Source organism: Amia ocellicauda, chromosome 3, assembly GCF_036373705.1.
Source record: "Amia ocellicauda isolate fAmiCal2 chromosome 3, fAmiCal2.hap1, whole genome shotgun sequence".
Taxonomy (NCBI): Eukaryota; Metazoa; Chordata; class Actinopteri; order Amiiformes; family Amiidae; genus Amia; species Amia ocellicauda.
Genome location: NC_089852.1, coordinates 1,303,972 through 1,330,859, shown reverse-complemented (window position 1 = coordinate 1,330,859; position 26,888 = coordinate 1,303,972). Strand labels below are relative to the sequence as shown.

At 44.5% G+C, this 26,888-nt stretch overlaps 1 protein-coding gene across 8 annotated transcripts; it reads left to right on the top strand.

The window, feature by feature from the left end:
- Positions 1 to 1,881: 1,881 nt before the first annotated feature.
- LOC136730605 (inter-alpha-trypsin inhibitor heavy chain H3) lies at positions 1,882 to 26,888 on the top strand. 8 transcript variants are annotated; one of them, XM_066697616.1, is made up of 28 exons: positions 1,883 to 2,022; positions 2,748 to 2,917; positions 3,473 to 3,577; positions 4,023 to 4,185; positions 8,785 to 8,895; positions 9,436 to 9,561; positions 9,687 to 9,803; positions 10,179 to 10,347; positions 10,672 to 10,797; positions 10,914 to 11,095; positions 11,185 to 11,370; positions 12,041 to 12,177; positions 12,382 to 12,590; positions 13,598 to 13,633; positions 15,076 to 15,117; positions 15,336 to 15,359; positions 17,807 to 17,827; positions 19,070 to 19,087; positions 19,881 to 19,901; positions 21,087 to 21,104; positions 21,918 to 21,938; positions 22,689 to 22,706; positions 22,942 to 23,058; positions 23,189 to 23,360; positions 23,636 to 23,784; positions 23,982 to 24,075; positions 24,371 to 25,704; positions 26,414 to 26,888. In XM_066697616.1, exons 1-27 carry the CDS (start codon positions 1,933 to 1,935, stop codon positions 24,480 to 24,482), a joined length of 2,754 nt encoding a protein of 917 aa, XP_066553713.1. In that variant the 5' UTR covers positions 1,883 to 1,932; the 3' UTR covers positions 24,483 to 25,704; positions 26,414 to 26,888. The 8 variants fall into 8 exon arrangements, with proteins under 8 accessions (XP_066553717.1, XP_066553713.1, XP_066553712.1 ...); XM_066697615.1 differs by having other exon boundaries at positions 2,745 to 2,917; positions 13,601 to 13,633; XM_066697614.1 differs by having other exon boundaries at positions 2,745 to 2,917.

The following is a 26,888-nucleotide window of genomic DNA, read 5'->3' as shown; positions in this document are numbered from 1 at the left end:
GGTCTATCCTTTGAGAAGGGACGTCGAGGGCGATGCTACAGGATTGAAGCTGCTGACGAAGCGTCTGTAGAAATTAGCAAAGCTGAGGAATCTTTGTGGATCTTTAATAGTTCAGGGCTGAGGCCAGTTAGTGACAGGGCTAACCTTCTCTGGGTCCATATGTACACAGTGATCATCTAAAATGTAGCCAAGGAAATGGATACACCGGCGATTAAATTCACATTTCTCTCCTTTTACATACAGTCCATTCCATAAAAGATGAGCAGTACAGTTAGGTCATCATATTTGGACAGTGACACAATTGTCATCATTTTGGCTCTGTACGCAACCACAATGGATTTGAAAGGAAACAATCAAGATGTGCGTTAAGTGTAGACTATCATCTTTAATGTGAGGGTAGTTTTTTAAATGTGCCCCCCCAGTTTTAGGGACAGAGGGGTATATATGCAGGGCCAGAGGGAAGCAGGTAGGGAGTGATAAGCCAATGGGAGAAGGGCGTTGGGTGGACAGGTGCACGGGGTTGTGCAGGAATGTGAGGTTATTATGTGTGTGATGATGACCTCTGGAGGCGATCTGGGGATAGGAGAGAGGAGATGCGAGAGGAGATGTGACACCAGCGATACATTTTAAATTTGGGAACATTCAAAAATAGACTGTACGTGATTGTAAACTTGTGACGAGTCAACAGCAATTTTGGCTGATCACATGTTTACATACGCATTTAAAATCTGGTTGTGTGCCTTTAAGACAAATACCCAAATTCGGTTTCAGGAAGTCTATATAAGCCTACATGCGGCACAGTAATGGGGTGGCGGTTCTATATGGTGCAGAGAGGGAGGAGAAGACCTGGTTGCTGACGTGTTCCTTTCTTATGTTCTTCCTGTGACACTTCTACAGAGAAAGAACAACAAAACAATACACACACACACAATCATATTAAACCAAACAAACAAAATTTAAAACTAAAACATTATTATAAAAATCTATATAATTATATCTCCAAGTCTAAAATTGCGTAAGTGATGTATACAGGGATATAAACCCATTTGTGTACAAAATGTGAGAGAAATAGAGAGAAATGTGCGAATGGACAATTTCTGGGATCTTTCAGCTCATGGGAACAGCACTTCACATTTTGCGTTTATAGTTTTGTTCAGTATAGTTTCTGTTAAGAAATGCAAATAGACACACAATGGGACATAAAGGACAGCAACATATAGAGGCAAAAACATAACGTCACTTCATAGTTGCTTCCTGAAGTGCAGTTTCTCAGCTCCTCTCATCCTTTCCTCGGTTGTGCACTTGATGGCGCTTGAGTTGTAATTGAACAGTGATTGCCCCTGGGCTTCAGATTATCACTTAGAACAGGATCATCTCGTAACCAGGGACATGAACGAGAATCTTTAACCATCTAATGACCACAACTTGTGACCAAGACACACACTTCACCACCTATGGATTGCAGCCAAATAAAACAAACAGCTTTTCTGTTGTTGATACATGCCGCCCAGCCGAGGCCCAGAGGACAGTGACCTGCAGGGTCGGGGGAGGGGAAACACCCCCTCAGTCTCTCTCTCTCACCCCGTCCCCCCGTCCCCACAGCAGCGCAGCATGCGACGCATTTCTGATGTCGTGTAAACACACTGTCTGTCATTTTAGGTTTTGTCACCTCACTGAAATGAAGTATGAAATGAAGAGCTTTCTGTGTGTCTCTCTTTCGGAGGACAGACTGTCAATGATTGACAGAACTGCATGTGTGCTTGTGAGCGCTCCTGTGTGTGTGTGTGTGTGTGTGTTTACTTTAACTCACCAATAGCAAACATCCTGTGTTTTTCATCTCTTTGGACCTGATGCATAGATCAATATATAAAATAGCAGCACTGTCCCCCACACAGGACACTGCGACTCTCACTGCCGACCTGTGTTTCTGCCATGCTGTGTGCCACGCTCTGTGTGCTGCTGCTCATCTGGGCCCCTGTGGCCCCGGGTCCCTCCACACCGTGGAAGAGGGACACAGGGCAGGTAAGGGAGTGGAGGCAGATGTGGGGTGAGAGTCGGGACACTGACTGAGAGAGAGACAGAGAGAGACATGGAACGAGCATGGGAGACAGAAAGAGAGAGAAAGGGTGACTGACAGAGATATACAGAGACAGAGATGGATAGAGGGAGACAGAAAAAGGGACAGAGAGACAGAGAGAGAGAGATGAATATAGAGAGATGGACACAGAAAGAGAGAGAGAGGAAGGGAGACATCTCTCTCTGTGTGATTGAATGTGTCTGTTGCTGCTGCTGTTATCGCCGCTGTTTTGCTGCTTGGACACAACAGGTGATTTTAGATGTTGTCGTGCCAAAAGAATTTGAATACACGAGAGAGAGGGAGAGGCAGAGAAAGAGGTGTTTCTTTAAACAACTGAAAAACAGACACACAATCAAATAAATACATAAATGAATAAATTGATGAATGAAATAAATATATAAGTGAGTTTGAGAAGTACAAAGTTAGAGACCTGTACTCTCAGAGTTGAACTTTGCCCTGTTGTGTCTGTGTGCGTGTGTGTGTATGTGTGTGTGTGTGTCTCTGCATGTGTACGTGTGTCTGTATGTGTGCATGTGTGTGTGTGTGTGTCTGTCTCTCTGCGTTTGTCTCTGTGTGTCTGTGTGTGTGTGTTTGTGTTTATCTGTGTGTGTGTGTGTGTGTGTGTGTGTGTGTGTGTGTGTGTCTGTGTGTGTGTGTGTTGCCCCAGCAGAGCAGCAGCAGTGACGTCGATATCTACAGTTTTCATATCGACTCTCGGGTGTCGAGCCGCTACGCACACACCGTGATCACCAGCCGTGTGGCCAACCGCGCCGACCAGAGCAGGGAGGTGCTGTTCGAAGTGGAGCTGCCCAAGAACGCCTTCATCAGCAACTTCAGCATGTGGGCCATCCCGTCACACACACACACACACACACTCACATACATGCACACACACACACACACACACACACACACACACACACGCACACACACACACACACACACACACACACACACACACGCATGCAGACACACACACACAGACACACACACACAGATAAACACAAACACACACACACAGACACACAGAGACAAACGCAGAGAGACAGATACACACACACAGACACACACACACAGATAAACACAAACACACACACACACACACACTCACATACATGCACACACACACACACACACGCACACACACACACACACACACACACACACGCATGCAGACACACACACACAGACACACACACACAGATAAACACAAACACACACACACACACACACACGCAGACACTCACACACACACACACACAGACACACAGAGACAAACGCAGAGAGACAGACACACACACACACACATGCACACGCAGAGACACACACTCACGCTCTCACACACACACACACACACACGCACACTCACTCACTCTGTTGTCTGTGTGTTGGCAGGACGGTGGGGGGCAAGACCTACGTGGGTGAAGTGAAGGAGAAAGAGGTGGCAAGACAGCAGTACGACAAGGCAGTGTCCCGCGGAGAGACCGCCGGCCTGGTCAGGTGATACAGTGAGAGAGAGAGAGACAGAGGGACAGGGAGGAGAATAGAGAGAGAGAGAGAGAGAGAGAGAGAGAGGGAGCGAGGCTGTGTTTTGTACTTTTAACAATACCACCCAAAAAAGCCCCAGCAAGACATATTAATTGTGTGTCTATCTGTGTGTCTCTCTGCCTGTGTGTCTGTGTGTCTGTGTGTCTCTCTGCCTGTGTGTCTGTGTGTCTGTGTGTCTCTCTGCCTGTGTGTCTCTCTGTCTGTGTGTCTCTCTGTCTGTGTGTCTGTGTGTCTCTCTGTCTGTGTGTCTGTGTGTCTGTGTGTCTCTCTGTCTGTGTGTCTCTCTGCCTGTGTGTCTCTCTGCCTGTGTGTCTGTGTGTCTCTCTGCCTGTGTGTCTCTCTGTCTGTGTGTCTCTCTGCCCGTGTGTCTCTCTGCCTGTGTGTCTGTGTGTCTCAGCACGGTGGGCCGCACGATGGAGGAGTTCAAGACTTCGGTCACTGTGGCCGCCCACAGCAAGGTGACCTTCGAGCTGACCTACGAGGAGCTGCTGAAGAGGCGTCACGGTCAGTACGAGCTGCTGGTCAAGGCTCGGCCCAAACAGGTGGTCAGCAACTTCACGGTGAGACCCGGCGAGACACTGTAGCATACGTGACAACACAGCACAAGACAACGCAACACCATAGAACACAACACAACACAAGACAACACAAAGCAATGCAATACAACACCATAGAACACAACACAACACAATACTGTACAACACAAAGCAATGCAATACAATACCATAGAACACAGCACAATACGATACAACACAACACAACACAACACAATACTGTACAACACAATGCCATTCAGTCCTTATTAATTCACTTCCATCTGACTCCACTGCACACAGTATTGTTGTAACTCCCCACTCGTGACAAATATGTGCGTTAATGCACGGTAGGAACGTGTGACTCTTTATTGTAATGTATAAAATATATGGGATGCATTTCTAATATGTTAGTGTGTGATCCATATATGGACAGTGAAGCTCAAGGAACTAGATTGTAAATAATCTGAAGACACTTTGTCTGCATGTTTCAGTGCTCTGTGTGTGATCTATAACTGGGTGTGTTATTATTAAGGGGGTATGCAGGTTCATATCAGTTGAAGATCGTTATCAAAGCAGTGATATGCAGGTTAAAATAGTGTGCATCATTAATAGTATGTAAAATGAGCAGGTTTGTTGCTGTAGTATGACAGGTATGTTTATGACCATGATCGTAAGTTAGTAAATGTAGATGTGAATATTATTATCATAACATAAGAAAGTTTACAAACAAGAGCAGGCCATTCAACCCATCGTGCTCGTTTGGTGTCCATTAATAACTAAGTGATCAAGGATCCTATCCAGTCTGTTTCTGAATGTTCCCAAATTGTCTCTTCAGCCACATCGCTGGGGAGTTTGTTCAGATTGTGACGCTTCTCTGTCTGAAGAAGTGTCTCCTGTCTTTTATTATTATAATTTTTGTAATTTAGCTGATGCTCTTATTCAGGGTGACTTACATTTGTACCCATTTATACAGCTGGGCATTTTACTGGAGCAATCTAGGTGAAGTACCTTGCTCAAGGGTACAACAGCACTGCCCCACCCAGGATTTGAACCCACAAACTTCTAGTTATGAGTCCAGAGCCCTAACCACTTTTTAGCGCTGCCTTTTTCTGTCTTGAATGCCTTGAAGCCCAATTTCCATATGTGTCCCGGGTGCGTGTGTCCCTGCTGATCTGGAAAAGCTCCTCTGGTTTGATGTGGTCGATGCCTTTCATGATTTTGAAGACTTGAATCAAGTCCCCACGTAGTCTCCTCTGTCCCAGGGTGAAAAGGTTCAGGTCCTCAGTCTCTCAGTAGGACATTCCCTTCAGACCTGGAATAAGTCTGGTTGCTCTCCTCTGAACTGCCTCTAGAGCAGCGATATCTTTCTTGAAGTGTGGAGCCCAGAACTGTCCACAGTATCCAGATGAGCTCTAACTAGTGCATTGTACAGTCTGAACATCACTGCCCTTGTTCTCAATTCTACACTTTTGACAATATACCCTAACATCCTGTTTGCCTTTTTTATTGCTTCCCCACATTGTTTGGATGGAGAAAGTGAGGAGTCCACATAGACTCCTAGGTCTTTCTCATGCGTTACTTCATCTAGTTCTGTTCCTCCCATAGTGTAATTATAGTGGACATTTTTGTTACCTGCATGTATTACCTTGCACTTGTCCACATTGAATTTCATCTGCCAGGTGTCGGCCCACACCTGAATATTATCTAAGTCCCTCTGAATAGCCTGTGCTGCCGAGATTGTATCTGCTGAGCCGCCTGTTTTAGTATCATCTGCAAATTTGACAAGTTTGCTAACTATCCCAGAGTCCAGATCATTAATATAGATTAGAAAAAGCACAGGCCCTAGTACTGATCCCTGTGGAACTCCACTAACAACCTCACTCCAGTTACAAGCAACTCCTCTAATCGACACCCTCTGTTTCCTAGACATCAACCAGTTCATAATCCATCTACTTACATTACCCTGAATGCCTACAGCTTCCAATTTGAGGATCAGTCTTTGGTGTGGAACCTTATCAAAAGCTTTTTGGAAATCTAAGTATATCAGATCATATGCTTTCACGTGATCTACAGCTGCAGTTGGATGTTCAATAAATTCTAATAAATTAGTAAGACATGATCTGCCTCGTCTAAACCCATGTTGACTATCTCCAAGAATATGGTTTTCATTAAGATGCTCCTCTATTTTCTGTCTAATCATTTTACAGGTGATGCAGGTGAGACTGATTGGTCTGTAATTTCCTGGCTCAGTTTTGTCCTCTTTCTTGTGGATTGGGATGACATTTGCTGTCTTCCAGTCAGTTGGCACATCCCCTGTTCTAAGTGTCATTTGGAATAATTGAGTTAGCGGCCTATAAATAATTTCCCTAATTTCTTTAAGTACTGTTGGAAATATCCCATCTGGCCCAGGTGATTTGTTGGTTTTTAATTCTGCTAGTCCCTTTAGTTTTCCAAGATACCTCAATTTTTGCCCTTTATCTGTTTCACTTCCTCCTTTATTGACCGCTTGCTGTTGTAATATTGAAAAAAGCTCTTTGCATTAGTTTTAGCTCCAAGAGCTGTTTCTTTCTATGTCCCTCTTTGCTTTCCTGATCCCTGTCTTAACATCTCTTTGCAGCTCAACATATTCTTTGTATTTTGTTTAGTCTCCATCCCATTTGTATGCGCTATACAACATTTTCCATTTTCTTCCTCTTGATATTTTTTTGCATACCTCTATTAAACCATTTTGGCCAGTGTTTTTTGGTCCTCAATTTTGCTAAGTTTTGGTACAAATTTCTGCTGAGCCTCAAGTAGTATATTCTTAAAATATACCCGTCCATTTTCAACTGACTCTGTATCCAGTGTGCTCCAGTCTACCTCTTCTAAGTGCCGTCTCATACCTTCAAGATTTGCTTTTCTGAAATTAGTAAAATAGTACTTTATTACCATAATCATAACAATGTGCATAACGTGTGCATTCACTCAGTATCAAGATCATGTCAAGTTTAATTTTAGTTCCCAATCTACACATTTTTTAATTTAATATTTTGTATCGCTAGTAAAATAACTTCCAGAAGCCGCTATTCACTTGCTTCAGCCTTATTCTCTCGTTCCGAGTGTAACAGCTCTGCATTTTTCGCCTTTCATTTGATCTCATGGAGATGCAAATGGCTAAGCTATTTTATTTATACATGTGTGTATTTAGTAATGTATGTATATGTAGTGTATTTAAGACATTGTAATAGAATGAGGACAGGTTCATGGGCTCTGTATGGAAGCTAGGTGCCGCCGCCAGAAGCCGCAATACACCTGTTTCAGCCTTGTTTCTCTCAGCTCCCAGGGGCATGCATGATTTAGCCCTCCAGCTTGGTGCCTCCAGAAGATAATTTTCCTTTAGCATTACTGGTCTCAGTTTCATCTCTTACAGCCTCCATTTCTCGCATGTTTTGTGATCCTATCGAGGGGAAAAATTGCTACATTTGAAATGGGTTGTGTTTTGAAGGTGCCTTTATGTAACCTATATGTGTATACATTTATTTTAATAACCAAGACCACGCAATAACAGGGCAGTGCAGAGACTCAAACAAGGAGGGGTTATACTACAGAGCGGGGCTGTGGATGAATTGTCAGGCGAATCAGCAGTGTAGGGCCCGCCCAGTATGTCCCTGTTTTCCATCCAGATTTTACCATCGATGCCCTATTGTGTCTTTCAAGAGTATATCAATAATACTGTAATTATGCAAGAGGAATATTCATACTGATTTGGGGGCCCCCATCACCATCAGGAATTACTTTGCCTGGGGCCCCCACATACTCTAGAATCGCCTCTGATTGATGCATCAGGCATCATTTCCATGACAGCGGCCTGGTTTTTGGGTCGGAACCAGAACAGCCTCCTGCTTTGATTGGGCCACATCTGTCAGATATCTGTGACGTCACGCCCTGTTTATAGCCAGAGAGTGGGAGATGGGCAGCTATTCCAATATTGGTAATCTAAATCAATAACATTACATTAATACATACATAATATAATCATACATAGTCATATAGATATATAGGCATGTATCATTACATGGAGACATTGAGAGAGAGAGGGAGAGAGCCTCTACTACGGTGTAAAGGGTTAATCTAACAGTGGGGGAACACTACTTTGTTAAAGTTATTGACGGATGCAATTATTACCTGATTTTAATGTTTTAATTATGCATTCGTGTCATTATTGGTATTTAAAAAATAAATTGGTATTTTCTATTTTTGTGAAATGGTCCGAAATATGGGCTCCCATTTAAATCACGATATAGCATATATATATATATATATATATCCTCGTTGTGATTGTCCCTCTTGCAGAGTCTGTTGTAAATCTGCCGCTGATTCGTCCACACACACCCCCTCCACCCCACTCTGTGATATGTCCTCCCACCCACCCCACATCCTCAGCTTGACTCGATTAACTCAATTACACAAACACTGTGGGACAATGATATGTAAAATATGCAATGTAGGACATATAACTGCATATTAATAATAATGTTTTTTCTTTAATAATCTAGCAATAGGGGTAATTATTTGTTCATGTATTTTTTAATAATCATATTCAAATGTAAGACCTGACCTCTGACCCCATATCCCTCCCTGCAGATCAGCGTTTGCATCTTCGAGCCGCAGGGCATCAGCTCTCTGGAGGCCCAGGGGGCACTGACTACTAACGAGCTGTCCAGCGTTGTCCAGACCACACTGACTGAGAAAACGGTACTGTCCACTCACAGCACTGACCTCCAGAACCGGCCTGGTCTCGATCAGCCAGGGAGAAGAAATGAGATTGGTGCTGTTACTACTGTTTATTACTATTGCTGTTAGTTTCCATTGTTGCTGTTATTACTGTCTTATTACTACTACCAAAACTGTTTCTATTGTTACTGGCTGTTGTTATTACTATTTTATTACTACTGCTGCTGCTACAAGTGCTACTGCTGCTGCTGCCACCAGCACTGATTCTGCTTCCTATAGTCTTTACTACTAAGCCAATACTACTCCTGCAGTGACTACCAGCACAGCAGCTGCATCTCTGACCATTACTGTACATTGCTACTCTGCTACTACTAATACTCCTACTACTACTACTGTTAGCTGTTACTACTAATGCTGTGAAGGGTACTGCTGCTACTTGTACTTGTACTTGTACTGCTGCTGCTGCTTCTACTGCAGTAACTGCTGCTGCTCCTGGCTCTGTGGCGAGTGCTCAGCCCCGGCTCCTGGCTCCTGACACCTGACTGTGCCCCCCCACCCCAGGCACACGTGCTGTTCTCGCCCTCGGAGGAGCAGCAGCGGCTGTGTAAGGACTGCGGGGACCGGGGGCTGAGCGGTGACCTCATCATCAAGTACGACGTCAGCAGGGAGCTGCCAGGAGAGCTGCAGGTATTTTGTCCTCTCTCTCTCAGGTGGTGAATGGCTATTTTGTCCTCTCTCTCTCAGGTGATGAATGGCTATTTTGTCCTCTCTCTGTCAGGTGGTGATTGGCTAATTTGTCCTCTCTCTCTCAGGTGGTGAATGGCTATTTTGTTCATTACTTCGCTCCCACCATCGACTTACGGATTCCCAAGAGTGTGGTGTTTGTCATCGACCGCAGTGGCTCAATGAGCGGCAGCAAAATCATACAGGTACTGCACTGTACTGCACTATACTGCACTGTACTGCACTGTACTGATACTATACTGCACTGTACTATACTGGCTCATACTTGACTAAACACAACTGTACTCTACTAAACTATACTTTACTACACTATACTGTACTATACTACACTCACATAATCCCACTCAGGTAGATAGAGACATTGATACAATTTAGAAAGACTGAATGTTCCTTCTCTCTCTTCATCGCCCTTCCCCTCCCTCCTCCCATTCTCCTCTCTCTCTGTGCATCCTGTCCTCTCACACCCTCATCCTCCCTTCTCCTCCTCTCACTCACTCCTCTCTCCCTCCTCCTCTCCTCCCCTGTCTCTTCCTCCTCTCCATCTCTCCCTGCACTCACAGACACACGAGGCTCTGCTGCAGATCCTGGGCGACATCAACGAGCAGGATCACTTCGGGCTGATCTCGTTCGACAGCAGTGTGTCCCTGTGGAAGGAGACGCTGGTCAAGGCCAGTCCTAGCAACCTGGAGGAGGCCAGAGCCTTCGTAAAGAGCATCACTGCCCGAGGCGGTGAGGGGGCACAGAGGGCACGTAGTGGGGCACAGACACCAGGCTGGCAGAGACACAGACAGGCTGAGAGAGGCAGACTGACATAGACATAGCGAGCACAGACTGACAGGTGGATTCAGATAGATACCAAGATACAGACAGAGAGACACAGACAGGCTGGTAGAGTCAGAGATGGGCAGAGAGACAGATAAGAGTGATAGATAGGGAGAGATACAGACAGTCATCTGGACAGACAGACGGCTGACAGACTGACTGGTATAGAGACCAATGGACTTGATGGTAAATACAGTGACTGAGGGTGGCTCTCTGTCTCTGTCTCTCCAGCCACGGACATCAACGAGGCCGTGCTGCAGGGCGCCCAGCTGCTGTCCAGGGCCAGGGAGGACAAGAGCATCCCTGAGTTCAGCGCCTCCATCCTCATCCTGCTGACCGATGGAGATCCCACCTCAGGTACAGACAGGTACAGGTGAACACAGCTCAGGCACAGACAGGTACAGGTGAACACAGCTCAGGTACTCAGGTGTGTGGAGCGTCCTGCTCTGACTGTCCGCACTGTGACCCTGCAGGGGTCACTAATCTGGATCAGATCCAGGCCAATGTGAGGCAGGCCATACAGAAGAAACACACGCTCTACTGCCTCGGCTTCGGCTTCGATGTCAACTACAAGTTCCTGGAGAAGATGGCGCTGGAGAACGGGGGCGTGGCCCGCAGGATCTACACACACTCAGACGCAGCTCTGCAGCTGAAGGTACTTGTGTGTGTGTGTGTGTGTGCGTGTGTGTGTGCGTGTGCATGTGCGTGTGCGTGTGCATGTGACTGTGTGTTCTGCCCCTGCAGGGTTTCTATGAGGAAGTGGCCACTCCTCTGCTGCTGGAGGTGGAGGTGCTGTTTCTGCATCAGGGCGTGGCCAACCTGACCCGCAGCTCCTTCAGCCAATACTACAACGGCTCCGAGATCGTGGTGGCCGGGCGCCTCCTCGACAACAGTCTGGACACTCTGGTGTCAGAGGTCCAGGCCCAGTCTGTGAGTCAGAGCAGGGGCTGCGCAGAGACGGCAGGGGGCGTGGGTGGATATGGGAAAATAGGGGTTAAATCAGCACCTTTTAGAACTGTGGGGGGTGTTAAATTGGTCAGATTAAGCCCATTAGTGAGGTGAAATAGGTCGTTAAGAGATCAGGGGGGCGGGGCGTTGATCACACTTAATTGCTCCACACCAACCCCTACACTACACTGTGTCACGGCTCTGTGTCAGGAATTGTGCTGGGTGACAGACCGGCCCTCCGGCAGGGGGGACAGTGAGGAACTAACAGTCCTAGACAGTGTCGTCAAGATAACAACAGTATGATATGTAGAGGAGACGAGGACAGTGTGGGATTCTAGACTGACTACACAACTCTGCACCACACTGTACCACGCTGCACCACACTGCAGTACCACACTGCACCACACTGCACAACACTGCACCACACGGTACCACGCTGCAGAACTCTGCACCACACGGTACCACACGGCACCACACTTGCAAAACCCTGCACCACACAGCACCACACCGCACCACACCGCACCACACCGCACCACATGGCAACACACGGCACCACACTGCACCACACTGCACAACATGGCAACACACTCACCACAGGGCACCACACCACTGCCCATACCCCAGTCCAGTCACCGACCTGTCCTCTGTGCAGATCAATGCCAAGGAGACGTTCCGCCTGGAGGCCCCGGTGGCGCCGGAGACGGGCTTCCAGGACGAGCAGTACATCTTCGGGCAGTACATCGAGCGCCTGTGGGCCTACCTCACCGTGCAGCAGCTGCTGGAGAGAGAGTGAGTGAGGGGCCTCCAGCATCAGCCACGGGTCCAGAGCAGAGCAGCTTCCTCCTGCTCCCATCCCACCTTCCTCTCTCCTCTCTCCTCTCTCCTCCCTATTTACCAAATCCAACTTTGGCTCAATTTAGCCTTGCTGTGACAGTTCCTGATTTGATTGATTGATGGATGGATGGATTGATTGATTGATTGATTGATTTCCAGGCTGCTGGTCAGTGATGAGGAGAAGGCACAGGTCCGTGGCCGGGCCCTTGAACTCTCCATGCTGTACAACTTTGTGACCCCACTGACCTCCATGGTGGTGACGAAGCCTGAGGACGGGCAGAGCTCTGGACCCCAGGTGGCCGAGAAGCCCAAGGAGGAGCAAGACCTGGAAGAGACGAATAGAGACATGTCCTTCACAATGCCCAGCGGTGAGCGTCCGTTTCCTTTAAAACACAGACCACATCAATCAGCCACTCTACCAGTCAATCAACCAATCAATCTTAAATTGATATAGAGGCTTTTGCAAATTAATTTAGAAGGGCGCTATATCAATTAACGATCAATAGATTTTTACCATCTCACCAGCACCAGCAGGTGAAAACACTGTCAGGCCACGTGAAAACACTGCTCATTCAGGGAGCATCAGGTAAGAAAGTGTACGATTTCAATTATAGGAAATGTACACACACTGTTGATGGACCCACCCACCTAAAAAATACAGGGTAGAAAATTGACAACTGCTCTCAGCCTGTGGAACCAGAGACACATTCACCGAGCAGTGCATGGTCAGATGTATTGGGCTTGTGTGATAAGAAAAGAAAGTGAAAACTCAGCAGCAGCTGCCACATTTCATTCTCGGTCAAACAAATGTGTCTATTGAACCCGTCCCCAACACAGGACTCTTCCCGGGGCACACGTCTCATTAAATGTACTAGCTGAGAGTTTATACACTATGGCTTGTGTAACATACAGATCTATGTTCAATGCAATAATCACAAGCATACTAGTAACACAGAGAGGCGTCACAATCTGAATAAACTCCCCAGCGATTTGTGGCTGAAGCGACAATTTGGGAACATTGAGAAACAGACTGGATAGGATCCTTGGATCACTCAGTTATTAATGGACACCAAACGAGCACGATGGGGAGAATGGGCTCCTCTCGATTGGAACTCCAGCTGCTTTCCGAGCGATTCACTGCGCTGGCCTGACAGACGTGACCCACAGAAATGCCTCCGCGGTGCCACCCTTCACCTGTCACCTCCACTGGCACAGGTTGCGTGTTTACAGTCTTCGATCCAAAATTTAAATCGCATGATTATAGTTATGGTAACAAAAAACAAAACTCAACATATTTGTTCTGCTATATTATAATCTCATAGTCATTGATTTGTTTTCATTTTCTTAATATTTCATCGCCGGATGTTGGATGTAGCAGATACTGGATCGAAGAGGGCTGTCCGGAAAAAACGTAAGCAAGTTTTTAGGCAGAAAGACATCTTTGTAATGTTACTTCTATGTTTCATCTGCAGTTGGTTCTCAAACTCAGAGACGATTTGTGTGCGTGTTTGATAGCCACTGTCACGATGTAGTAGACAAATCGACCATTACCGTGTCGGCAGAATCGCCAGCTTTATATCATCCTTTTTGGTAATTTTTGTATTCAATTTCACACATTTCCGCATTTTGTTCCATTATTATAGTTACTTACAGCATTGTGGGTTTTATTTTTATTTAGTGCTCAACAGGTTTGTGAAAATGTTTTTCACTTAGCCCATTCATCTTGCCCATTTTGTGCCAGTCCGTATTCCCGGGTAATTCGGATATTTTACAGTAACTATGTTCTGTGAGTTTCTGTTTGACAAAATAAAGTTTTGTTGTTTACAAGATAGTGGTTCTTGTTCTGGTGGAGAGCCGACAGGCCCCTGTCTAAACCCTCAAATACTTTGACTTGATTTTTCTGAACCAAGCTGAAATTTTATCCAATGAGTACGCACATGTTTTTACCCGTGGGTGTTGTACCACCCCAATTTTCTTACACCCCTTGCAAATTTTCTTACTAATCGAGGGGGATCCACCCCAATTTTCTTACCCTAAAATCTAATTTTGTTACCCAATTGGTAGGTCGTTGGACCCTCCCCAGTGGATGTCTGCAACTTTCCTTTCAGATGCCCCGTTCGTTGAAATAATAATATGTTTGTTAAGGAGGGGTGACTCTATTACAGTCCAGCACCTCGTGTTAAAAAAATGCAATCGCTGTAAAAAGAGAAATCTTGGAATATGAAATCAGGGATTTACTTGACATAGACTATCAGCAGCACAACTCCTTGTGATCCCATAATGCCTTCCTTCAGCATGGACGGAGGAAAGGGGCGCAAGGTTTTATTTTACACTGCACATGTTTCGGCGAGGCAGAAGTACATTAACCGGTGAGGGGATTAAAATCACAGTTTGGTGAACAAACATGGCGACGAGTTGTGCGGCTCCTGCAGCTGCAGCGAAATTCATAGAGGGGTTCACAGCCGGACACGTTCCCCAGCCTAGCGTAAACAGCATCTAAAACAGTAGAAAATACGGTTAAAAACAAACTAAATACACCCCACTCTTTGACAACATGCTTTATTTCAGTTCTCCTTCAAGCTACTCTTGTTTTCTCTACTGTACTTAATAACATGTCATTAGCATTTTTAATATCCATTTTCCCTATTCCCTAATATTGTCTTTTCCCGATTTTAATACAAAATATGTATATAGTATAATATAATATTACTTTTAAAATAGCATTATATCATATGCTTCACTAAATGATTAATTTTACTATTTCTAATCATAATATGATTAGCAGAGTTAATGCCTTCTGTGATGTGACTTGCGCTCTCCGGTCACTAATCTGTTCAATTTGGTCTCCCACAGTCGCAGGCCGCGGTGGACATTCAAACACTGGCTATGTTCGTGGTGAGTCTCACCGGCTTTTTTCTCGCTGGTTCTACAGTTGTCTGAACGCCACCTGGTGAGTTTAACTGCAGTCTAGTGAACACAGATGCTCACAGGTGGCGAATGCGGTGAATATAACCATAAATACACACATACAGATATGAACAGTGCCGCTTTGTTACCATCGTTTCTAGAATAGTTTCCCAGAAGAGGTAAATCTGTTCTCTGTTGCTCCTCAGGACCCCGCCCTTTTCCAGACCCAGGTGAGAAACTTTTTCTTCTGTTATTGAACTAATTAAAGGAGACAGACAGTGAGAAAATCAGTACAGCATAGACAGAAAAGGTTCAGACAGAGAGAGAGACAAACACGTCCACCAATAAAAAGAGCTAAAATATTTGCTTGCTTTATTGACTTACAGAAAGCATTTGATTCAATCTGGCACAAAGGTCTCCTTTACAGGCTCCTCCAAAGTGGTGTCAGGGATTAAGGTCTATGACATCATCAAATCAATGGACTCGGAAAATAAGTGCAAAGTGACAATTGGTGATTAAAGATCAGAATTGATGATCAGCAGATCAGGCCTCACTCTCCTCGACACAAAGATCCACTTCCTGCTCTACAGATGAGCTGGTGCTGCTGTCACCCACAGAGCAGGGGGCTGCAGCAGAACCGGGCCCTGACAGTCAATCTGGACAAGACCAGAGTTACGGTTCTCCAGAAGAGAGACAGATCTTGGGGACACAGATAGCACCTCATGCTGGGCAGCACGGTGCTACAGCACAGCACCAGCTACAGATACCTGGGCCTGACCCTCAGCACCTCAGGGGGTTTCAATCAGGCCACCAGCACACTAACAGAAAAAGCACATTGGTCTTTCTACATCATAAAAGCAATTCGGCCAAACAAAAATACCCCAAAAGTTCAAAGCCAATCCTCCTCTATGGGAGTGAGGTGGGGGGGTCGGCTCACAAACCCCACCAATACAGTCTGGGACAAAAGCCTGGTAGAAAACCTGCAACTTGATCCCCTTACTGATCCCCATCCAGTAGAGGGCAGTGAAGTTCTCGTCCCACCTAAAGCAGGCGGACCCCCAGTCCTACCACCACAAAGCACTACTGAGCACCCAGCTCTCCCCAGCTGGCTCTGAGGCTCACGACCCCAAATCGAAAGAGAGACACACTTCCTGCTGTCCTGCTCCAAATACATAGACATATGAAAAGAATACACCCCCACATTTCTGAAGCATATCAGAGAATTCACACTCCTCCCAGATACTGAAAAGGTCCCCATCCTTCTAGGAGAGGAAGAGAACACTTATGGGTCTGCCTGCCACAGCCGGAGGGACAGTGTGTGGACAGTGTGTGGAGAGTGTGTGGTCAGTGTGTGGACAGGGTGTAGACAAGGTGGGGACAGGGTGTGGGCAGTGTATGAACAGTGCATGCACAGCATTATATCACATGTCTTGGCAATACTTGTATACAAATGTAATGCCAATAAAGCTTGCATTGAATTTAATTGACAGACAACAGAGAGAGAGAGAGAGAGAGAGAGAGAGAGAGAGAGAGAGAGAGAGAGAGAGAGAGATACTGTGTGATTTTATCAGTGTCTGAAATCTAATCCAGTTTTCTGTTTTGTCACAATGTGTCTCTTTTTTGACTTCCAGGAACAGACTTCATCCATGTTGTCTTGTGAAGCACAGTGCCGTTCAGTAGAGTGAAACATAAGTACAGTCCAGTGCAGTATAATATAATAGAGAATAGTGCAGTATAATATAATACAGAATAGCCCAGTGCAGTATAGTGCAGTATAAAATAGTACAACAGTATAGTATAGTAAAGTATTGTGCAGTATACTACAGTATATTGTAGTGCTGTATATTACAGTATGGATGTCAGTATTCTGCCCTGCAGGCAGATCCGTGTATCGGAGCCCATTCTCCTAGTTCACATAGTGCTCTGGTGAGGCTCACAGACTCCATATCCGTGCTGCGGCGCTGTTACTGTGTGTTTCTTGGAAAGTGTGTGTTTTACATGGCCCTGGCAATGTGTGTGTGTGTGTGTGTGTGTGTGTGTGTGTGTGTATATGTTTACAGGTCATTCAATGGGAATGGGATAAATTGGGGAACCAAATATTTATTTCATGGATGTTATTTTTTTCATTGAAATAATCTGAATCAGGTTTATGTGTTACAGTGATGACACTATAGTTATGGTAAGGGCATTTCATGATTTAAAAATGGATTGAAAACATTATTTATGAGACAAACAAAACTGCACAGCTTCTGAAAATCGTCTTTATTGTAACTATTGCTACTTCAGCACATGCCACCGTAATAAGGACTGCTTTCTAACTTTCTGACAAAGCAGGCTGTTACGGTAATGACATATACAAATAGGGACAGGAATTGGCACTCTTTTAAAAATACATGTATTCATTTGTATTTTTTAATACTTTAACATTTTGTATATAATAAAACATTATTTATTGAAATTCCCATAATTCACAGCTACTCCAAAAAACATATTTATTTTGATAAAGTAGTGCAGGAGTTGGACGTTGGAACAATAGACATTTGTAGTTATTGACACATGAAGACCAAAATTGCATGAAATGTAAAATGTATTTGATCATTGTTATTGATAGTAGCTATAAAATAAGTGTACATGCATGTATATATTTATTTTCATTTGATTTTATTCTCTCTCTCAGTGACCAGAGTTTTGCAAGAAGGTAAGAGACATCACCCCTAATTCACTCTGCTGACCGACAGATGCTGAGATTAGCACTGTACAGTGCAGTATAGTGTAGTATATTCAGTACAGTGCAGTATAATACAGTACAGCACAGTATAATGCAGTATAATACAGTACAGTGCAGTATAATGCAGTATAATACAGTACAGTGCAGTATATTACAGTACAGTGTAGTATAATACAGTACTGTGCAGTACAGTGCAGTATATTACAGTACAGTGTAGTATAATACAGTACTGTGCAGTACAGTGCAGTATAATACAGTACAGCACAGTATAATGCAGTATAATACAGTACAGTGCCGTATATTACAGTATAGTGCAGTATATTACAGTACAGTGTAGTATAATACAGTACAGCGCAGTATAGTGCAGTATAATACAGTACAGTGCAGTATATACAGGACAGTGCAGTATAAAACAGTACAGTTCAGAACAGTGCAGTATTATACAGTACAGCACAGTATAATACAGTACAGCACAGTATAGTGCAGTATATTACGGTACAGTGTAGTATAATACAGTACAGCGCAGTATAGTGCAGTATAATACAGTACAGTGCAGTATATACAGGACAGTGCAGTATAAAACAGTACAGTTCAGAACAGTGTAGTATTATACAGTACAGCACAGTATAATACAGTACAGCACAGTATAGTGCAGTATATTACAGTACAGTGCAGTATATTACAGTGCAGTGCAGTATAATACAGTACTGTGCAGTATAATACAGTACTGTGCAGTACAGTGCAGTATATTACAGTACAGTGTAGTATAATACAGTACAGTGTAGTATAATACAGTACTGTGCAGTACAGTGCAGTATAATACAGTACAGTGCAGTATAATGCAGTATAATACAGTACAGTGAAGTATATACGGGACAGTGCAGTATAAAATAGTACAGTTCAGAACAGTGCAGTATAATACAGTACTGTGCAGTATAGTGCAGTATAATACAGTACAGTGCAGTATAATACACTGTAGTTCAGTGCAGATGAACACAATGAGAGCAAAGATAGAGCGAGAGAGAGAGAGAGAGAGAGAGAGAGAGAGAGAGAGAGAGAGAGAGAGCGTGCAGGCAGTTACTTTTGAAAGAGAAAAGGCTCAGAGAGGGAGAGAGAGAGTGAGGTAGGGGGAGAGAGGGAGAGAAGGAGAGATATCTGTGGAGTTCATCAGTGTCTAAGATGTAATACAGTTCTCTGTTTTGTTCCTAAAAGAGCCAACAATAACCAAAGGTAAGAGACTTCATCCTTCTGTGCCCGAGCGAGTGACTGAAGGACTGGTACATCTGCCCCAATGCCCCCGTGTTGTGTGTGTGTGTGTGTGTGTGTGTGTGTTTGTGTGTGTGTGTGTGAGTGTGTGTGTTTGTGTGTGTGTTTGTGTGTGTGTGTGTGTGTGTATATATTTACAGGTCATTCAATGGGAATGGGATAAATTGGGGAACCAAATATTTATTTCATGGATGTTATTTTTTTCATTGAAATAATCTGAATCAGGTTTATGTGTTACAGTGATGACACTATAGTTATGGTAAGGGCATTTCAAGATTTAAAAATGGATTGAAAACATTATTTATGAGACAAACAAAACTGCACAGCTTCTGAAAATCGTCTTTATTGTAACTATTGCTACTTCAGCACATGCCACCGTAATAAGGACTGCTTTCTAACTTTCTGACAAAGCAGGCTGTTACGGTAATGACATATACAAATAGGGACAGGAATTGGCACTCTTTTAAAAATACATGTATTCATTTGTATTTTTTAATACTTTAACATTTTGTATATAATAAAACATTATTTATTGAAATTCCCATAATTCACAGCTACTCCAAAAAACATATTTATTTTGATAAAGTAGTGCAGGAGTTGGACGTTGGAACAATAGACATTTGTAGTTATTGACACATGAAGACCAAAATTGCATGAAATGTAAAATGTATTTGATCATTGTTATTGATAGTAGCTATAAAATAAGTGTACATGCATGTATATATTTATTTTCATTTGATTTTATTCTCTCTCTCAGTGACCAGAGTTTTGCAAGAAGGTAAGAGACATCACCCCTAATTCACTCTGCTGACCGACAGATGCTGAGATTAGCACTGTACAGTGCAGTATAGTGTAGTATATTCAGTACAGTGCAGTATATTACAGTACAGTGTAGTATAATACAGTACTGTGCAGTATAGTGCAGTATATTACAGTACAGTGCAGTATATTACAGTACAGTGTAGTATAATACAGTACTGTGCAGTATAGTGCAGTATATTACAGTACAGTGCAGTATATTACAGTACAGTGTAGTATAATACAGTACTGTGCAGTACAGTGCAGTATAATACAGTACAGTGCAGTATAATGCAGTATAATACAGTACAGTGCCATATATTACAGTACAGTGCAGTATATTACAGTACAGTGTAGTATAATACAGTAAAGCACGGTATAGTGCAGTATAATACAGTACAGTGCAGTATATACAGGACAGTGCAGTATAAAACAGTACAGTTCAGAACAGTGCAGTATTATACAGTACAGCACAGTATAGTGCAGTATATTACAGTACAGTGTAGTATAATTCAGTACAGTGCAGTATAGTGCAGTATAATACAGTACAGTGCAGTATATACAGGACAGTGCAATATAAAACAGTACAGTTCAGAACAGTGTAGTATTATACAGTACAGCACAGTATAATACAGTACAGCACAGTACAGTATATTACAGTACAGTGCAGTATAATACAGTACAGTGCAGTATATTACAGTACAGTGTAGTGTAATACAGTACAGCGCAGTATAGTGCAGTATAATACAGTACAGTGCAGTATATACAGGACAGTGCAATATAAAACAGTACAGTTCAGAACAGTGTAGTATTATACAGTACAGCACAGTATAATACAGTACAGCACAGTATAGTGCAGTATATTACAGTACCGTGCAGTATATTACAGTGAAGTGCAGTATAATACAGTACAGTGCAGTATAATACACTGTAGTTCAGTGCAGATGAACACAATGAGAGCAAAGATAGAGCGAGAGAGAGAGAGAGAGAGAGAGAGAGAGAGAGAGAGAGAGAGAGAGCGTGCAGGCAGTTACTTTTGAAAGAGAAAAGGCTCAGAGAGGGAGAGAGAGAGTGAGGTAGGGGGAGAGAGGGAGAGAAGGAGAGATATCTGTGGAGTTCATCAGTGTCTGAGATGTAATACAGTTCTCTGTTTTGTTCCTAAAAGAGCCAACAATAACCAAAGGTAAGAGACTTCATCCTTCTGTGCCCGAGCGAGTGACTGAAGGACTGGTACATCTGCCCCAATGCCCCCGTGTTGTGTGTGTGTGTGTGTGTGTGTGTGTGTTTGTGTGTGTGTGTGTGAGTGTGTGTGTTTGTGTGTGTGTTTGTGTGTGTGTGTGTGTGTGTGTGTGTGTGTGTGTGTGTGTATATATTTACAGGTCATTCAATGGGAATGGGATAAATTGGGGAACCAAATATTTATTTCATGGATGTTATTTTTTTCATTGAAATAATCTGAATCAGGTTTATGTGTTACAGTGATGACACTATAGTTATGGTAAGGGCATTTCAAGATTTAAAAATGGATTGAAAACATTATTTATGAGACAAACAAAACTGCACAGCTTCTGAAAATCGTCTTTATTGTAACTATTGCTACTTCAGCACATGCCACCGTAATAAGGACTGCTTTCTAACTTTCTGACAAAGCAGGCTGTTACGGTAATGACATATACAAATAGGGACAGGAATTGGCACTCTTTTAAAAATACATGTATTCATTTGTATTTTTTAATACTTTAACATTTTGTATATAATAAAACATTATTTATTGAAATTCCCATAATTCACAGCTACTCCAAAAAACATATTTATTTTGATAAAGTAGTGCAGGAGTTGGACGTTGGAACAATAGACATTTGTAGTTATTGACACATGAAGACCAAAATTGCATGAAATGTAAAATGTATTTGATCATTGTTATTGATAGTAGCTATAAAATAAGTGTACATGCATGTATATATTTATTTTCATTTGATTTTATTCTCTCTCTCAGTGACCAGAGTTTTGCAAGAAGGTAAGAGACATCACCCCTAATTCACTCTGCTGACCGACAGATGCTGAGATTAGCACTGTACAGTGCAGTATAGTGTAGTATAATACAGTACAGTGCAGTATAATGCAGTATAATACAGTACAGTGCAGTATATTACAGTACAGTGCAGTATATACAGGACAGTGCAGTATAAAACAGTACAGTTCAGAACAGTGCAGTATTATACAGTACAGCACAGTATAATACAGTACAGCACAGTATAGTGCAGTATATTACAGTACAGTGTAGTATAATACAGTACAGCACAGTATAGTGCAGTATATTACAGTACAGTGTAGTATAATACAGTACAGCGCAGTATAGTGCAGTATATTACAGTACAGTGCAGTATATACAGGACAGTGCAGTATAAAACAGTACAGTTCAGAACAGTGCAGTATTATACAGTACAGCACAGTATAATACAGTACAGCACAGTATAGTGCAGTATATTACAGTACTGTGCAGTATAATACAGTACTGTGCAGTATAGCGCAGTATAATACACTGTAGTTCAGTGCAGATGAACACAATGAGAGCAAAGATAGAGCGAGAGAGAGAGAGAGAGAGAGAGAGAGAGAGAGAGCGTGCAGGCAGTTACTTTTGAAAGAGAAAAGGCTCAGAGAGGGAGAGAGAGAGTGAGGTAGGGGGAGAGAGGGAGAGAAGGAGAGATATCTGTGGAGTTCATCAGTGTCTGAGATGTAATACAGTTCTCTGTTTTGTTCCTAAAAGAGCCAACATTAACCAAAGGTAAGAGACTTCATCCTTCTGTGCCCGAGCGGCGGACAGCTCTCTCTCAACGGGTCGGTGACTGGAGTGACTGAAGGACTGGAACATCTGCCCCAATGCAGATACACGTGTTGTGTATAGTGCAGTGTTTTGTAGTAGAGTGTAGTATAGTTGTGTGACTGTGTACTGTAGTGCGGTTACCGCAGTGTGTGCTCAGTTTTCCACTCGCCTGCCTGCGCTGTGTCCTGTTCCTCAGAGCCCCCCCTCTCTGTGCGGTTCCTGGTCCCCTCGAAGGTCCAAGTGCTCCCGCTGTGCTTCGACATGCCCGTCTCCCCGGGCCAGACCCTCCTCCTGTTCCAAGAGCCGACCACAGGTTCGCCACACACACACCGACACACTGACACAATCAGTTAGACAACTACACAGTCACACAGTCATTTTAAACGCTGACACAATGACACAGGCGGCCCGGTGGCGTGACCGAGTGCTTGATGCTGTTCCAGGGTTGGCCATCTTCATGGAGGTGGGCGCCCAGAGCAGGGGCTCCTTCTCGCAGATCAAGATTCAGATCTCACCCTCGGTGGTGATCAGAGCCAGCGCCCTGGAGGTCACCCTGCTCCACACGGCTACTGTCCAGACCTGGCCCTGGCCCGATGTCAGCTACACCTCTGACAGGTACTGTCCAGCCCCTCCAGTCAGTCTGTCAATCAATCATTGCGTGAGTGTATCAGTGTCAGTCTGTCAGTGTGTCAGTTAGTCAGTGTGTCAGTTAGTCAGTGGGTGTGCCAGTCAGTCAGTGTGTCAATTATTCAGTCAGTGCCTCAGTGGTTTACAAGACAAAACCAATTAATTCAGGACCCTGATTCAGGAGGGGCAGGTTTTCTACACCGCAGCCGTGTGTCTCCCCTTCGTCGCTCTGACCCGCCGGTGTTGTCGTTCTGCTGTTGCAGTCTCTCGGTGTCTGTGGCCGGCCGGGTGCTCACCGTGACCACGGGCGACTCGAGTGTTGAGGTCCTGGTGCACCAGCTGCAGTCCAGAACCCACCTGTGGGCGCGGGTGAAGGACCACGCCTACAGCAGCGGCACCGGCGGACTGATAGGTGAGAGAGTGCGTCCTGCCCCGAGTGAGGAACAGCGCTGTGCGGTAAAGTGTAGTACAGTGTTGTGCGGTGCATTGGGAGGTGTGGATCAGGGGGTCAGGTGCAGGGACTGGGGCATCCTAACCATGGTACAGGGCTGCCCTTGCACCCCCCCAGAGAGACGCTGACTCTGCCCTGCTCTCCTCCGGCCCCTGCAGGTCAGTTCCAGGACAACATCTCCTACGAAGTTAAGGACTCCTCGTCGCGCTCGGCCAGGATCGAAGTGAGGGGAAACGTCCTGGACGCCACGAGGTAAACACGGCCTCCGCACTCAGGGCCGGCAGACACAACCGTAGTGACCGAGCACACGGCACGGGCCGAGGAGAGGCCACTCCATCTGGGCTGTGGGTTGAGTTTCCTACCTGGGAGTCCAGTGGCAGAGACGCTGTGTGACTTGGACGGCCGGTCGCTCTTTATCACAGTCACATCGTTCAGACTTAATTCTGTGGTAAATTGCAGTGTTAGGGCCAGGTTTGTTGTTTTTTTTCATGCATTTTGTTTTAAATGTGTGATCTTGTGTGTCTGTGTGTGTCGTGCTGTTTCTCAGTGCCAGGAGTGTGGACTACAGCACCCTGTCCAGACAGAAGGTGGACTGCTGGCTGGTGCCCCCCACTGGACTGCTGCGGGACCCGGCTGCCTACGTCTCCGCCAGTCTGTGACAGGACCCCTCTGAACCGGGGGCTGCCCGACTGACTGCCTGACTGGAGACTGGGCTGTCCTGACAGCTCCGGGACTGTCTTACATAGTTTTAACTCATATAATCCTACTACTACTACTACTACTACTACTATGACTACTAGTACTAATAATAATAATAATAATAATAATAATAATAATAATAATAATAATAATAATACTGTGTTTAACTTGGCATTGGAGGGAGAAATACATCTGGGTGACTGAAAAAATGTAATTAGCAATATAATGGGGAAAAACAAATAAACATATTTTGCGGGAGATTTGTGTACGTGTTGTTGATATATTTTGTTGTGTGTGTAAATACCTGTTGTGTCTTTAATAGTAATTTATCAGTACTGGTAACTGGCTAGTAATAGTTATTAACCAGTATCAGTCATTAGTGGACTGGACTGATTTGGGCTGGATTGGACTGGAGTAGACCGGGATGGGCCACAAAATAATACTACTACTACTACTACTACTACTACTACTACTAATAATAATAATAATAATAATAATAATAATAATAATAATAATAATAATAATTATTATTATTATAATACAACTGAGGGTTTTCCCAGGGAGAAAAGTTCAGAAGGAGCCCCTCAGACACAAGAGCCACTCATCGGGTCGGGTTTAACACTGTTATTCTAATAGACAAACCCCCATACTCTGCAATACCTGCCCTCTTCGGTCTGACACAAGGAAACGTCTCGAAAGGATAGGAGTAGGGGAATATGTGAACAGGAGGGGTTTCTCCTTCTCTCTCTCTCTCTGAAGACCAATGGGGGCTGAGCGTGCCCTTCCCAGTGCACAGGGGTGTCAGGAAGGGTTGTCAGGGATGCCCTATGCAGCATGGCGCGACGCACTGCAACTGCCGTCGGAGGCTTCCAGGGTCTGTCCTCAGCCGAAGCCAGCCGAGAGCCCTGCTGGTGGTGAGTGAGGACTGAGCTGGACTAGAGGCGTGCTGCAGTACTTGGGAGACGAGGAACAGGAAGAGGGGGTGCTGGCAGTGGTGTGGGGGTCTCGCCGCTCCTCCGGCAATCCAACTGAGGCCTGACACTCGAGTCCAACAGCCTGCGGGCATCACAGCGGGAGAGGTCGCAGCATCTGGAGTGATCGGTTACCTGGTGATGGTGAGACACTGCCCCTTCACCTCCATGGTGGCATCCGGAGCTTGCCGACCTGGACCTTCAGGACATGGTAGAATTGCCGTGCAGGGGGGTTTATTCTCACTGTGCTTAAGTAATGTGGGGGCAAATATTAACATCCTATCCTGCCTTTGTCCTTGGTGTGCAGTTACTCCTAACTTCGTTATCAGCAGCTCACATTCCTTTCTTGCAACGTATTATCTGCAAATCACCTTCCAATGCAAGTGGCAATGTAGAGGTTAATGATTATTATTCATGAGTAATGATTATAATATTAATGAGATGGGAAGTCTTAGTTTAGAATTCCAATGAAATCACTGCTACTTATTAGAAATGACCATTCAGACACTGATTATAATATGTTAAGGCCCCTTGGGCGTATGTCCCAGAGGGGGTATAAAAACTTTGTTCTGTCTTAAAACTTTTGGGGAACAATGTCATGCTGGCCTAAAATCCTTTGAGTTCTGTGTTGCGCTCTTCCTCCCGTGCACGTAATCAATTCTGATTAGGACTCCCGACTCCAAAACTTTTTTCCACCACAGTAATTTTAAAGCTGTCTGTCTGTCGGTCTGTCCCTCTGTCCCTCTGTCCATCCATCTGTCGGTCTGTCCCTCTGTATGTCTGTCTGTCAATTTACATTTTGTCATTTAGCAGACGCTCTTATCCAGGGCGACTTACATTTGTATCCATTTATACAGCTGGGCATTTTACTGGTGCAATCTAAGTGAAGTACCTTGGTCTGTCCCTCTGTCCATCCTCAGGTTTTGTACCCGTGTCAAACCGTCACACCCTGGTCTGAATCCGCTGTCCACCCTGTGCCAGTTTGCAGCCCCAGTCCCAAGCTCTCCTTCAAGATATCAATTGACTTCCTTCATGTCTCATGTATTTTGTGTTGAGGACGCTGCTGCTGTTTCATCCTTTCAGGAGAGAGGGGTGGGGGGCACTGCCCAGGTGTCGTTTATTGAATGGAACAAATTAGCTTAATTAAACTTAAAATCATATGTACGTAAATAATTCCAGGTACTGAAGCACTACTGATTTTAAGTTCTATATACATATAGAGGATGAGGGGGTCGTAGTGACTGGACAGTCCCTGTGTCGCTGCTCGCTGTGTCCCCTGCCTGTGTCACATGCTGTCCTCTTACCTGTACATCAGTCACAGTGTGAACGAGCGGGCCGCGTCGCCTGGAGACGCGGAGAACTGTCGCCACAATAAAGAGCAGCCGAGAAGCTTCA